Below are 14,454 nucleotides of genomic sequence, written 5' to 3'. Positions count from 1 at the left end.
TTGGGTCTCTGCTGTTACCCATTCAGCTAATTATGAGAGCATTCCTTTGCCAGCTGGTCTCAATTTGAACCCCAACTGTGCTCTATGCAGCCCATGTCATTGTGCATGCATGTGTGTGTGTGTGTGTGTGTGTGTATGTTTGTCTCCATTTTAACTTTACAATGATTAGTTTGTCAAAAAAAAAAAAAAAACATGTCTGCCTTCCAGTCCGGAGATTTGTGTTTGAATTGCCCGGCATGTATGAGATTTCTCCGGGTACTCCGGTTTCCTTCCACATCCCAAAAACATCCATGACTCAAAATTGTTGATTGATGTAAACGTTGAGTTTGAATGTTTGTGTGTATGAGTGTGTGTGTGAGAGATTTGAGTGTTTATACTTATTATCATCACTTGACACCAGATAAAACTCAGTTACATGGATGCTTACAGGCAGTAATGATGACAACAGTCGGAGAGTGGGGTGTTACTTTACTGCTCTCTAAATCTTTGACTTTTTTTTTTTTAACTTGACTGTTTTTCCATTCATGTACCTGGTATGTTTTTGCACTGAAAAATGGGAAGAAATAAATTGAGCTCTCTCAGTTAGGATTTTGTAATTTATCCAAAAAGCCAGAAGAGGGAGACATATGCTTGCACATAGGGCACAAATAAAATAAAAAAAAATAAAAATACACATACCACTTAACATTTTGTTTTATATTTTAGTAGTATAATTCGGCTTGGACTCTATAATGGTCTGAACATTTCATTTTAAGAGTTACTGGATTATTTTTGAACAATTTACATCAATAATTTACAAATATACTATTAAATGGGAGAATGTGGCTGAAACATAAACACAAATACGTGCATAGGTCCATGAAATATACCATACATCCAATTACAATGTTAAGCATTATTACATGTTAAGCAGTGCATAGTAGTAGCCTTGGAGGAAAATGTTGACTAATATGTAATTAGTGTTTATGTTTCAGCTCCTAACTTAGGGGCGTAGTAGTTTTGTGTATGTTATAGACAGACCGTATGTCCATCAGTGTGAAAGCCGAAACACTTGCGGCATTGAGGGATGCCAGAGGAGGTCGACCAGATGGCCCCAATGTCAGTATTTGCTCCTGAAAGCGCGACAATGTGGGAATGTGCAGCGAAAACAAACATAGACTGAGGGCTCACAGTCGGCCACCACTGACACAGTGCACCATATTGTGAACGCCAGCGCATGGATGAAAAACATATTGTAACCTATATTTGAAAGTTTCAAAGTTATTCAGAGTGATGAAAAAAAAAGAAAAAAAAAAAAGAAGAATCTATTTAAACGAACATGCGTCTTACCATCTTTATTACTGGTGACGGGAATGTTGTGGACAGTTCGGAGTTTGAAACAGGAGCTGGTAAGGACCTGCAACTCTACCGAACTTAATACGCACGCCTGGAGGTCTGAAAAGACACAGGACGCTGTCGTTGGTGGCGCAGTTCTTTTTGTCGAAGACAAATCAACAGTTGTGTTCGAATATACATCACCTTTCTTCTGGAGCTTCTGAATGCTTTCCCGCCATTCTGACCTCTCGTAATCAGAGGAGAGCAGGAACAGGTAGCTCTGCAGGAAAGAACCGTTAGCGTCAAAACCGAGCTCAGGTCTTGACGTATGTCTCCATCTAGTGGCTTCACTGGAGCACTGCTAATATGAGTGGCAGGGCAGGCACACAAGATTATGAATGACTATTACCTTGCCATGTTTGTTGTGAAGGCGGAAGGGGATTGTGGGGGAGTGAAGAAGCAGCCAAGATTCCTGTTCGTTCATCTTCTTCCTTAGACGCTCTACGCGGTTCTGACCCTTTGGTGCTTTCTAAAACAAACCCCAAAACCAATACATTTCATTTCTTACACCCCCTTTACAATAGTCATGTATGAATTATAAGCAACTATTAAGTAAAAAAATAAAAAAAATAAAAAAAAGATGTGGTTGGGAGGTAATGCTGTAATAGGGTACAAAGATTGTTGCTATTCAGACTTCACTAAATTTTTTCATGTTCAACCATTCTTAACTCATTCACTGCCATTGACGGCTATAGACGTCAAAAATTCATTTGAACTATTTCTATTAGTTTAGCTTTTTTTTCTTCACTTTTGTTAACAAGAGTAGAAAAACCTAGATTTTTTTTATTGTACATTTGGAACAGATATAAAATGTGTGATTAATTGTGAGTTAACTCGTGAAGTCATGCGATTAATTATGATTACAAATTGAATCGCCTGACGCGCCAAATTTTTAATGTTTTCTTCTTTTTTTAATTCATTCATTGCCATTGACGCTATAAACGTCAAAAATTAATTTGAACTATTTTTATTAGTTTAACTTTTTTTCCCGACTTTTGTTAACAAGAGTATGAAAACCTTAAAAAAAATGATTGTACATTTGGAACAGATATAGAATTTGTGATTAATCGTGAGTTAACTAGTGAAGTAATGCGATTAATTACAATAAAAAAAATATCGCCTGTCGCCCCTAATTTTAATAATCTTTTTTTTTTTTATGAATTCTTGGCAGTGAATGAGTTAAGAATGGTGGTTCCACACAAAATGATAAGTTTAGCAAACAGATCCAGCTTGATCACAACGTACAATGTTTAGGAAGTGATCGAATTCCAAAAGAAAAATATCACCGTTCTTATCAGCCTGAAGTGGCCTTTTCCTATTTTTGCAGGAACGCCTGAAATGTTACTGCTAATTATGTGATTTGTTCTCGGAACATGAATACACACACCCTCTCCTCGGGAAGCTGTGAGTCAGTCAGTAGTGTACTATCAGATGCATGGCTCCTCTGGCTGGAAATAGCAAGAGTGGTTGCTCCAAGTGCCATGAGTGGGAGACTTTAGCACTTTAACAGGAACTTTGTATTATTGCAGGACTGAAATCTATTTTTCCAAACCGCTTGAAGCTTCTTTTTTTTTTTTTTTTAATGATACACACACAACCACGTGTTGACATGATTGTGGGTACTCTGGCATCAGATAAATGGAAAATCTTATATCTAGTCAATATGTTCATAGCGATCACATTGATCTTGAAAAAAAAAAAAAAAAAAAAACATGGTCACTTTTAGTTAGACTGACACTATTGTAAGTTGCAAGTTCACATTAGTGCCCTTAGTAGGGCACTTTTATGGTCCTCTAATAAAAATCACATATTTGTATTCATTTCACAATAATCTTCTCAGTTCGATATCCAGCTTTAGGTTCGCTATAAAATAGAAAGACACCATCTGTCAGATTCAGATTTGTTCTTGGAAAGCCTTTGGATTTATATGGGATAGGTGAATAATTTGGTCTTACTCATAATGTTTTTCCTTTTCACTACTAGTGCCATTTTGGCCGACTCATCGACTGTGCTGCACTAGGAGCACTACTAGGCCCAACTAGGAGGCATCTGTCATGCAATAAAAGGCCTCCTGCCCACTAGTAGTTCTGTGGTATAATGTATTACTTTAGCGCCATCTAGTGGACTCTGTTGTCCTGCTTTGTTGGTGATCGTCATGTACTATAAAAGCGAAACTGAAAGAATGTTTCTGTTCTGTCCTGATTCCTGATGCAGCTACAAATTAGCCCGTGTAGTCTACTTTGCTTGTATTCCCTGCCAGAGTATACTAGTACATAAGACCTTAAGATGGCTACCAAGGATATCAAATAAATACAGATAACAGCTTTTCATATAAACTGCATTGGTCTTTTATGGCTAATATTGTTTTTAAAATGTTACTATAGTAACCCACATTAACTCTTTGACTGCCAGACGTTTTCAGAAAAGGGATGCCGTGGGTGCTAGCCGATTTAAGCATGTTGACTGATCTTTCAAGGTCCATAGAAAATTATGTGTTTGGACTATGGAAACACACATACTACCAAATGAAAGATTGAACTCTCATCTTTCATCAGAAAAAAAAAGTTTGTTTCTACCTTATTCCGTTTTTGAGTAATCAACAATAGAAAATGGTTAGTTTCACCTCTGTTTTGAAACAAACGTCTTTTAACGTCTTTGGCACTCCTCCATAGGATTTTACTAAACGTTATTTAACGTTTTTGGCAGTCAAAGAGTTAATGTAAAGAGTGTCCAAAACCAAAGCTGAGTCTTGTAGACTGAAGTTATATTGCGCAACACTTACCTTCTCTTTTTGTATCTCGCTCTTTAAAAGTGAGATCTTAATCTTCATCTCTTCAATCTCGTGCTCGGGGAGGACTTGGATACTATGGCAAGAGTCAGACTCATCCAATGTCTGGAAAGTCAAGTCTGCGAGAGGGATGTACCACTTGCACTCATATTGCTGGTGACGGCTGCAGAGGAGGAGACAAAGCCAAAGTGGAGGAAATCAGTTATAATATCTAAAAATGCGTCTCTGCTTCCCAAAAATATCATTTATGCCATTAAATTTGAAAATTAAAGTTATTGTGATAGCTATATTCAATAACTTTCATTAAGTGGACCCATCAGACTTGAATGCAGAATAGGTACAGGAAATGATAACAATTAATGTCAGTGCCCAAAAGAAAAGCAAGGAAAATAACAACTCAATACAATTGAACAATTTCCTAGATTAAAAATATATAGATGTATTCATAGATGTAATTGTAAGATAGCTTTGGTTTTTCCTTCAAAAGAGCCTTGCTTGTGTTAAGACAAGCCCAATTTAAACAGAGGAAGTACTAATGGGCAAGCATGTGTTCTATTCTGGAGTGGAATTTTGGGACATTCTTGCTTTGTAAAATCAGAGGCGGGGGGGGGGGGGGGGGGTAATGATACTTTTTGTATCCAGTACACGTGCAGCATAATATTTAGTACAATATTTACAAAGGTAATTTGGCTCCCTTTTTTATGTGATATTAATTTAATAATATTGTGGCTGTAGTTTGAAGTAAAGAAGAAAGAAAGAAAGAAGAAAAAAATAAAATAAAATGAAAAAAGAGAGAGCAATGATGATGACATGTCAAATGGGTAAAATTACCGAATGAACAATACTGAGGTCTCCAGAAAAGAAAAAAAAAAAAAAAAAGGTAATTTGGCTCCCTTTTTATGTGATATTAATTTAATAATATTGTGGTTGTAGTTTGAAGTAAAGAAGAAAGAAAGAAAGAAGAAAAAAATAAAATAAAATGAAAAAAGAGAGAGCAATGATGATGACATGTCAAATGGGTAAAATTACCGAATGAACAATACTGAGGTCTCCAGAAAAAAAAAAAAAGGTAATTTGGCTCCTTTTTTATGTGATATTAATTTAATAATATTGCGGTTGTAGTTTGAAGTGGCTCTAATTATAGTGTACAATATATATATATATATATATACACACACAGTATATAGAAAATGGAGGAAAGCTCACCCAACAGAGGTCTTCTTCATTTTGGCACAGAGCAGCAGGTCGGTGAAGAGGAAGACATGTCGTAGCTTCCTGGAGCTTTCCGACACCTCCACAAGGAAGCCGTCCTTCACCAGCTGACGAGCCTGAACAAATGGTGATCATGAAAAGCAGATTTTCTTTGATATGTAATGATGCTACCTTGCAACAAGTTCAAAGGACTTCCAAATATATATCAGCAATGCACTGCACTGCATGTTGTCCTTAGATGGCCGAATGAGGCACAAAATACAGCATATAAGATACCGAGTGTACGTGAGGGTACTGAGAAATGAATGTCTCGGTAAAACACACCTCTCCTTTGGGCGTGGTGACAGCGGTTCTGCGAGGGTCAATCTCCTCGTTGATGGAGGAGAGGAAATTCTGAGATATCCGCAGAGCGTCCTGAAGGAGAGGGAAATCTGGATGGTCCTTTGGCGTGTGTTTCAGCAAGTCCTGCGGTGCATATACCACAAGGTTAGAAAAATACATTAAAGGCCAGTTTATCAATAAAAGACACCTTTGGCTCTTTTAACCTTCAGTTTGTATCGCCTTGAGAACACAGTTCAAAAATCAAATTGGGAAGTAATCGCAGGGAAAGTGATTTCCTTGTTGTTGTAAAAGCTGATTTAATCAGTACATAAGGGTGAAAGGAGATGCCCACAGAATACTGATCAGCCGTCTCGTCAGTGTGTCTCCTAGTTTGAATGACAGAACAATGACATCTGAACAAGCACACACTCATGGCATGTGTTAACAACTACCAGTAAACCTTTGAGATGAGAGTTATGAATTGTGAAATGATAGTTAGCTCTTTGACTGCCAAAAACGTTAAATAACGTTTAGTAAAATCCTATGGAGGAGTGCCAAAGACGTTAAAAGACGTTTGTTTCAAAACAGAGGTGAAACTAACCATTTTCTATTGTTGATTACTCAAAAACGGAATAAGGTAGAAACAAACTTTTTTTTTCTGATGAAAGATGACAGTCCAATCTTTCATGTGTTTCCATAGTCCAAACACATAATTTTCTATGGACCTTGAAAGATCAGTCAAAATGCTTAAATCGGCTGGCACCCACGGCATCCCTTTTCTGAAAACGTCTGGCAGTCAAAGAGTTAAGGTAGTTATTTTATTTTATCTTATTCCATCAAAAAATAAATAAAAGTCTGAGATCACCTATAATCCATAACTCATTCACTTCCCAGCCATTTTCACTGGAAGCAAACCCGCTTCGCTCCCGGCTGTTTTACTGGATTTTGACAAATTTAGCAAGGCCCACAGAATATTGTGTTCTATTACTTATAAAAACATGTAACCTACCAAAAGAAAGATTAGAGTCCCTTTTTTTAATCAGATGTTTCTATCTGTTTCCATTTTACAGGAATTAGCATTAGAATATAGCTAAGTTTAATCATTATTCACAAACCTGTTGAAAACACTGGCAAAAAGAGCTTGTTTGCAACATGGCTCTGGTTGATCTCTTATACTCTGCTGCCACCTGCTTGTCATTTTTGTTATAACTGCCATTGCTTTAAACCACCTCTTCATGTCAGAAGCTGTATCAAAGCCTTCCGTATGCTCTAGCATTAAAAATAAATAAATAAACAAAACAACGTATAAAACACTTAAAACATTTAGAATAGAACGTATTTATACGTTTTTGGGAGCAAATGTGTTAATTAACTAAATCAAAGTTATCATGCCCCATTTTTACACTGCATTGTTCAAATGGGGAAAAATGCACACATGCCATAAAGACAAGGTAAAATTGATGCTTTGTTTTTTTTTTTTGTTTTTTTTCAGCTTTGTGTCTCTATTACAAAGAAGAAGAAAAAACAATCAATCCAAAGTACATACAGTACTAGATGAGTAAGTAAAGCCTTAGCTCAAATCTTTATGGGCACAATTGCTCTTTGTACTGAAAAAGAATCTATTGTTATTATGGAATGTTTGTAAAAAAAAAAATTGAGTGGAAAAATGAATGTATTCAATGCCAATCCAGTCTAAGCATGGTGTAAAGGTATACTCACATGAAGAACTAGGGTGCTCCTTGTCACACGGTCAATGGGTTTATAAAGAAGAGCTGTATGGCGAGAAGAAGCGGTAGGTCACGTTCAATTTATCATGCTCAGGTGTCCTTTAACATGTACTTGACCCGGTACCTTTGAAAGTAAGCAATCTACAAAGATTTATGATGAGATCAACACATCTGATGGGGTGAGGAAAGGTTAAATATAGTGGACAGACACATACACACAATCGCTCAAGCAGGCACACACACTTTGTTTCCTGCCGCAGCCCAAAGCGGGCGGTAAACTCCATCTAAGCTCAAGGTGAGAACTCGCTAGGCGATGTTACACACTCACCAGCCACAAAGTTAGGTAAGGCTGTACACGTCGCAAATCAAAATGGCGGTCAACTCGGTGAAAAGTATTGGACTTTGGATCGTTGTATTAGTTTGATTTCAAAATGTGACGAAATGTCGGTACAATAACAATCTGCCTGCGCAACACATGATATGTAGCATTAGCGTTAAGCTAACGGGCTAGTTGGAGACTTCCAAGTCACCTTTCTGAACACCAGACAGGCTAACCAGGTGAGACGCAGAGAAGCAGCATGGCTTCAGTATGCAAGGAAGGTCATGACCTGCTCCCACGGAGAGGTCATACACAGCTTGCAGTTGGCCTTCAAGCTAAACATCACTGAGCAGTTCAGTGCTAGAGGAGAGCTACCTCGCCACTTCTTTCGGCCTCCTTTCTTCTGCCGCAACTTTGTCATATGTGAGTGTGACAACCTACTGGGACCCTGATCAGATCTTCTGCCATATTAGAATGTACACACTAAAGCATGCTCAGATGCATTTCACATGCAATCAGATCCAGTACTAGGCCGCGTTTTTTTTTTTCTTCTTCAAATGCCTTTCTGATGATCTTTGAAGCTCTACAAGTCTCCCGGACTCACGTTATATAAAAACATTGTTTTGTTTCATTACTTTGAAATAAAGATATATTGATAAGCTTTTCAACATGAAGGAAATGTAAACTTATGTTTGTCTCTGTACTTCTGTCTAAATCTAAATTGCACTGAATTTGATTCTACTTCCTGCAATTCAAATTCAACTCAACATTCTGTGGGGTGGAGTTAATTCAAATTCATCCACTCAATTTACTTAAATTCTGAAATTCAGAATTTTGCCCAGCCCTGATTCGGGTTGGATTTGGAGAAGAAAGAAATAAAATTAAAATAAAATTGGTGGAATTTACTGTTCACAATGCATGGGGGGGAAAAAATCTGATTCATGTCACATATTGTAAAAAAAATAAAATAATAAAAAAAAAAAAGGGGGGGGGACATAATTTGATAATAATGAAAATTTCCTTCAGCACTAAAACATGTTTTCTATTTTCAACACTTTGAATTGGTTAATAATGTATAAAAAATAGCATCCGTTGTAGGCACAAAGCCAATAGTTTTAATCTGTAGACAAAATATGAAATTGACCTTATTTAAACATAAAAGATTTCTACAATATACTCTGATAAAACATTAAGGAATTCTTTATAATAAAATGAACTCTACCAAATTCTTAACCACACAGAATAAGCTACAAAATCCCAGCAATTTAAAGAACTAGACGAACACTGCATACATTATTTTTCAACACCAGTAAAAAGTCAGCATGTAAAGGATCTGCATCGCTCTACAAAGCCATCACATGACAGATGAGGTCATCGATATCTGTTAGCTTGTCAATAGCAGTCCAAACTTGAAGCCAGACACTCTTCTCACCCAATCAATAACACCATCGCAGGCAAAATTACAAAAACACTCCCTCATCCAAATATTCGAGCCGCCTTTACCGTATGTGCAGTTACAACACAGCCTGAGCACCAGAAGCACCTCCATCGCCTCCTCTCCTCAATGCATCCTCCTCATACTGCCTACTTTTCCAGACACGGGTGTGAGTGGGTATGTGTGCGCGCTTTCCCCAAGCCCCCACTGCATACACAATTAGGGAAAGGGGCAGGACTCAAGTCTTAAAGCGGCAAATCAGCCCGGACAGACAGACAAGACACTTACCTTCCATTGTGACTGTTGAAGTACAATCTTTTGAGTCTTTAGGACCTTTGACTTTAAGATTCTAGAAGGGGAAAAAAAAAAAGAGTGTGGGAATGATTGTGACCTTTCTCGTGTGGATCATTAACATAGCGCGAGAAATGTCGACGCCAGTAATACAAATACTGTTAACGTGATGGTGACGTATCGTACAAACAAACAAAAGCCTCTCATTTGGCATCACATGGTTTGCATCCATACATTAACTCATTCACTGCCATTGACGGCTATAAACATCAAAAATTCATTTGAACTATTTCTATTAGTTTAACCCCCCCCTCCCCCCGCCCCACAGACACACTTTTGTTAGCAAAAGTATGAAAACCCAGATTTTTTTATTTATTGTACATTTAGAACAGATATAATATTTGTGATTAATCATAAGTTAACTATTGAAGTTAATCAAAATTAATCGCCTGACGCGATTTAAAAAAGCAAAAGAAAAAAGTATAAAAAATTAGGGGCATCAGGTGATTAAAATTTGTAATCGTAATTAATCACATGACTTCAGTAGTTAACTCACGATTAATCACAAATGTTATATCTGTTCTAAATGTACAATAAAAAATTATAGGTTTTCATACACAAGTTGACAAAAGTGTGGGGAAAAAATGTTAAACTAATAGAAATAGTTCAAATGAATTTTTGACGTCTATAGCCGTCATTGGCAGTGAATGAGTTAAAAACGAGTGAGGACACTTAAAAAAACAGTGGTGGCTTAACCTTGTTGGAGGTCCTGAACCCCAAAAGTTGAATGTGCACATTCACCGAACACTTCTTTAATGAAAAAAATAAAAAATATATATATATTTTTTTCATATTCAAGACATCAGTATAGAATTTTCAAGATGAATATTTTCACATCATGAACAAGAGGAAATCACATTCTAAACATTACTTCCTGTTGGAAAAAAAAAAAAAAAGAAGTGTTTGAAATGAGTCTGCTTCTCCCTCATTCAACTGAGGATGTTTTTGTCCACTAAAGCAAAATTTGATCTACACACTATACACACGTGTGATAATCCAATCCGATGGTAAGAATAACATACCTCAGATATCTTCTGGAACTGTCCGTTGGCCTGGCTGCATTTCTCCGCGGTCTCTAGTGCCACCTTGTAATTGTCCACAAAGGCTTTGTACACTCCCAGCTGGCTGGCCTGGGCCAAATCAAACAAAAGAGGCACTCAGGGAATGGGACATTTGGTTTCTATTGTTTTTTTTTTTGGTGAATGGAAACAAAAACAATGAACTGCTGGAATATGACATCATACAATTCATGGTGTCAAAATACAAGGCAAATATGTTGTATGGGCTCCCCGCTAGTTTAAACACGACATTCAATGGTGGAATATGTTTTAAGCAGCGAAATCCCCATTTTACGTTGCACAGGTTAATCAGTTCCCCATAATGCCTCTCTGCTGATTGGCTTTCCTTCACATCTGCCTCTTCCTTTTCATTAGCAGTCCCTCTTGGATGCGCTACACGTGCATTGCAGCACAAACTTCAGACCGGGCGCTGCATGAATATGCATCATGCTTGCGGGAAAGACAGCATGCCCTTTTGAGTCGGGAAATTTGGATCCAATTGAATAGAGTGAATGATTCTCCTACTTTCATGTCCTTTCCTTCCTCTTCCCCTTTGATTGTACCATGGAAAATAGAAGGCTATTGAGTTGAGAGTGAGCTCTTGCGCCGATTGCAGTAAGTATCTGAAAGCGCAAGTGTTAAATCATTGATGAACGTCTGTGTTAAATCACCCTTGCTTTTATTCTGCCAACTATTTCATAAGTTAAGCTATTAAATCCGAAACTGCAGCTGACATCCCTTTTTTCTTGTGGGGGGGGAAAAAAAGGCGAGAGAAGTTGGAGCGATAGCTTCCTTTTCTTTCATTTCCTTTTTTCTTCTTCTTTCTGTATATCCAGTAGATTTATTGTGAAAAAATAAAATTACAGTAAAATAAAATAAATAACTTAAAGGTGCATTGTTCCGTTTAAAAAGGTGATATTAAAGCTTTTTCTACATCATGCATGCTCCGCCAATGCCCAGATGAGTACGTAGAGCCCTGACTGTTTTACTCTGACTGCACCTATCAGCTTTTATCTACCCTCACACTCCACAATTTCTTTGGGGAGAGGCGGAATGGTGGAGGGTGACGTCATGCGCGTCCCCACGGAGTAGCGGACATGTGGCGTGCACGTACTCCATGCCAGAGGTGGCAGTCGCGAGTAAATAGAGTCACTGGACTAGAGCTGCAAGTAATCATTATTTTAATAATCGACTAATCTATCGATTATTGATGAGGAATCAGATTATAATCATGTTTTAACTTGCATCCACTTTAGTCAAAATCAGGACATTATTGCAAATTGACAGTGTAGAAAATGCACAAACGTGAATGATTTATTATTCACTTACGTACTTGTTTGGGCCATATTAGATAATAACGAAAACTGTTGATCATTGTTTTTTCATTTTGATTCAACACAAAGATAGTCAGTACGCTTTCATGGAGGGCTACAGTAATCGGGTAATATTTGTTGAGAAGCTGAAATTTCGCGCGTTTAGACAATTTGAAATTAAACAGTATCTAGATGATTAATCGATTATCAAAAATAGTTATCACTTAGTTTGATAGTCAATTAGTTACCGATTAATCGATTAATCTACACTTTGAAGTTTGCACATACATAATGTAACGTACATCTAAAAAAAGAAATTCTGTAAAAGTCAGTTGAGTGTGTTACTGGAGAATTGTGTCGATAATGTAAAATTGATTATTGATTAATTGTGAATTGAAACAACTTAGGCCACATGACTTTGGCAGGGGGCACTGTAGATTGGCTCAAATGGGTGATGGTGTGAGGGACAAGATTTGTTGCATAGCATTTTAATATTTAATCGTTAAAACCTACGCTATCTAAAATCAAATTTTAAATTGTTGAAAAACGATTGCTGCATTGTTATCTGCACAAGCGCCACAGGCATGATGACAGTGATATAGTCAAGACTGATTGACAACAAACCAACTCCCCGGAGAGCGCTAATATTGCACTCACCAGTTTCTGGAACAGATGGCCGACAGTGACCTTCTCATCCCACTGTCGGATGTTGGGCAAGAGCGCATCGTAGAATTCCTTGTGGATCTCGAAGATGTCCTGGATTTTGTAGAAGATGGTCTCCACCTGCTGGATGGTAAGGACGGGCTGCGAGGTGGTGGCTGTGGCTTTCAGGGGACGCATTGGCTGCACACGGACAACGAAGAGATCCGGTGTTTAAGAAATCAGCAAAAACAAACTGGATGCGATATTGAAATGTTTTGAACATAAACGAGAGTTTGTGCGTCGTACCAGCAGCAGGGCCTCCAGTTGGTTAATGTAGATCTCCTCACTGGCCAAGAAACCAGAAAGCACCAGTTTCTTCATCTCTAGTCCTTTCTCAATATCTCCCTGCAGGACAAAACAAAAAAAAAATTGTTAATATGCTAATATGCATTTCAACTGTTACCACATTAGCCAACACTGCCAAGCTAATCTGAAAGCATCCATATTTGTTGCTTTTAGTTTTCCACACATACAAATTCTAGTCTGCTATATAGTATACGATATAGCATGTGTTGGATTTGTATACAAATGCTTTCCGTTGTTGATAGTCAAACCGAGGACTTGCAACCTGCAACTTCTTTGCCTCCAATACACCTGGTTGGCTTTGCATGTGTGTTTCTAAGTTGTGACAGTGGAGCACTACTTGCCATGTCCACAGTTGCACGCCATAAAGCAACTTGACTGCAACGGAGGACAAAGAGCAACAAATTGTGCAGAGTGTGAGATTAATTATTAACAGGTTAAGTTCATACCTTACAATGCTATATCATTGTACTTGGGATAATAAATGGTGTTGAAGTTATGATGTTGCTTTTTAAACCTGCGCCATCAAACGCCACAATGTTTAGTCACAAGCACACACACACATGCAAACTTTTTTTTTTAATTACATATTTTGTGTAACAGTGTAACATTCAAGATATCAAACATATTTTTTGAAATAAAGCCTCTGCTTGCTACTGTTTTTTTTTTATGTTTATCAATAAGGTGGAAAATAAAGAGCTACGAATTTTTGTAGGTGGTCACTGGTACTGGTTAAAAAAAAAATACAACCACATTAACAAGATTGATAGATAGCAAGAAGTCAAACTTTAACTCATTCACTGCCATTGACGGCTATAGACGTCAAAAACATTTTTTCCCCATTTTAGTTAAGAGTATGAAAGCCTCGATTTTTTAAATTCTCTTAGAACAGATATAAAATTTGTGAATATTTTTTATTTTTTTTAATATATATATTTATTATTTTTTTTAAGATTATAAAAAAAATTAAGGGCGTCAGGCGATTACAATTTTTAATCGTAATTAATCGCATGACTTCACTAGTTAACTCACGATTAAGAGGCTCATTTTGAGAAATGTGGTTTGAATTCTATGAAAGTGGGTCAACCAGATGAAAAAAAAAAAACCCAGCTGTAGTTCAAATCTCTCAAAGTACTAAGAACTTGCAATGCTTCCTTGTAGGACTAAATTGATCCGTCGGTTACATGTCGTGACCCCCCTTACACGACGCCTTGAGTTTAATCTCGGCGTTGGTGACGTGTAAAGTTCACCCCTTTGCTGACAAGCATGTGGCAGCAGGATGAGAAAAGACAGGAAGTATTTTTTTCCCACCCCAACACAGGGAATATTTTCCTCCCAGCCATACAAAGACAGCCACTGTGTGGTTAGAAAGTCAAGTCGAGAACGACATGAGTACATTTCCACAACAACCTGCTCATCTATAGGCCGTTCACACTGACGCTTTTCGCATCAGCCTCTTAAAAAAAAAAAAAAAAAAAAAAAAGCAGCTGCGAGGAGGCATGCGCTAACACCGAGACTTCACAAACACGCCGAGTAGTTGTTTCCGAGGCC

The 14,454-nt window shown here is 37.5% G+C and overlaps 1 protein-coding gene across 9 annotated transcripts in view; it reads right to left on the bottom strand.

Annotated features, from left to right (window-relative positions):
* Positions 1 to 14,454, bottom strand: part of abr (ABR activator of RhoGEF and GTPase) — a 93,409-nt gene that overhangs the window by 43,825 nt on the left and 35,130 nt on the right. For 8 of the 9 annotated variants that reach the window (XM_077546149.1, XM_077546150.1, XM_077546155.1 and 5 more), the window contains 11 exons: positions 12,847 to 12,945; positions 12,556 to 12,741; positions 10,550 to 10,657; positions 9,465 to 9,525; positions 7,415 to 7,467; positions 5,699 to 5,839; positions 5,369 to 5,490; positions 4,157 to 4,325; positions 1,724 to 1,843; positions 1,519 to 1,594; positions 1,330 to 1,434 (listed from right to left, as the gene is read on the bottom strand). In XM_077546149.1, the coding sequence (XP_077402275.1) occupies positions 1,330 to 1,434; positions 1,519 to 1,594; positions 1,724 to 1,843; positions 4,157 to 4,325; positions 5,369 to 5,490; positions 5,699 to 5,839; positions 7,415 to 7,467; positions 9,465 to 9,525; positions 10,550 to 10,657; positions 12,556 to 12,741; positions 12,847 to 12,945 (1,240 nt within the window). Of the gene's footprint in view, positions 1 to 1,329; positions 1,435 to 1,518; positions 1,595 to 1,723; positions 1,844 to 4,156; positions 4,326 to 5,368; positions 5,491 to 5,698; positions 5,840 to 7,414; positions 7,468 to 9,244; positions 9,375 to 9,464; positions 9,526 to 10,549; positions 10,658 to 12,555; positions 12,742 to 12,846; positions 12,946 to 14,454 lie in introns of those variants that run through there. The other variant, XM_077546158.1, reaches the window with a different exon arrangement.

This window comes from Vanacampus margaritifer, chromosome 16 (assembly GCF_051991255.1).
Source record: "Vanacampus margaritifer isolate UIUO_Vmar chromosome 16, RoL_Vmar_1.0, whole genome shotgun sequence".
Lineage (NCBI taxonomy): Eukaryota > Metazoa > Chordata > Actinopteri > Syngnathiformes > Syngnathidae > Vanacampus > Vanacampus margaritifer.
The sequence above is the reverse complement of the archived record's forward strand: the minus strand, read 5'-3'. Positions and strand labels throughout refer to the sequence as shown.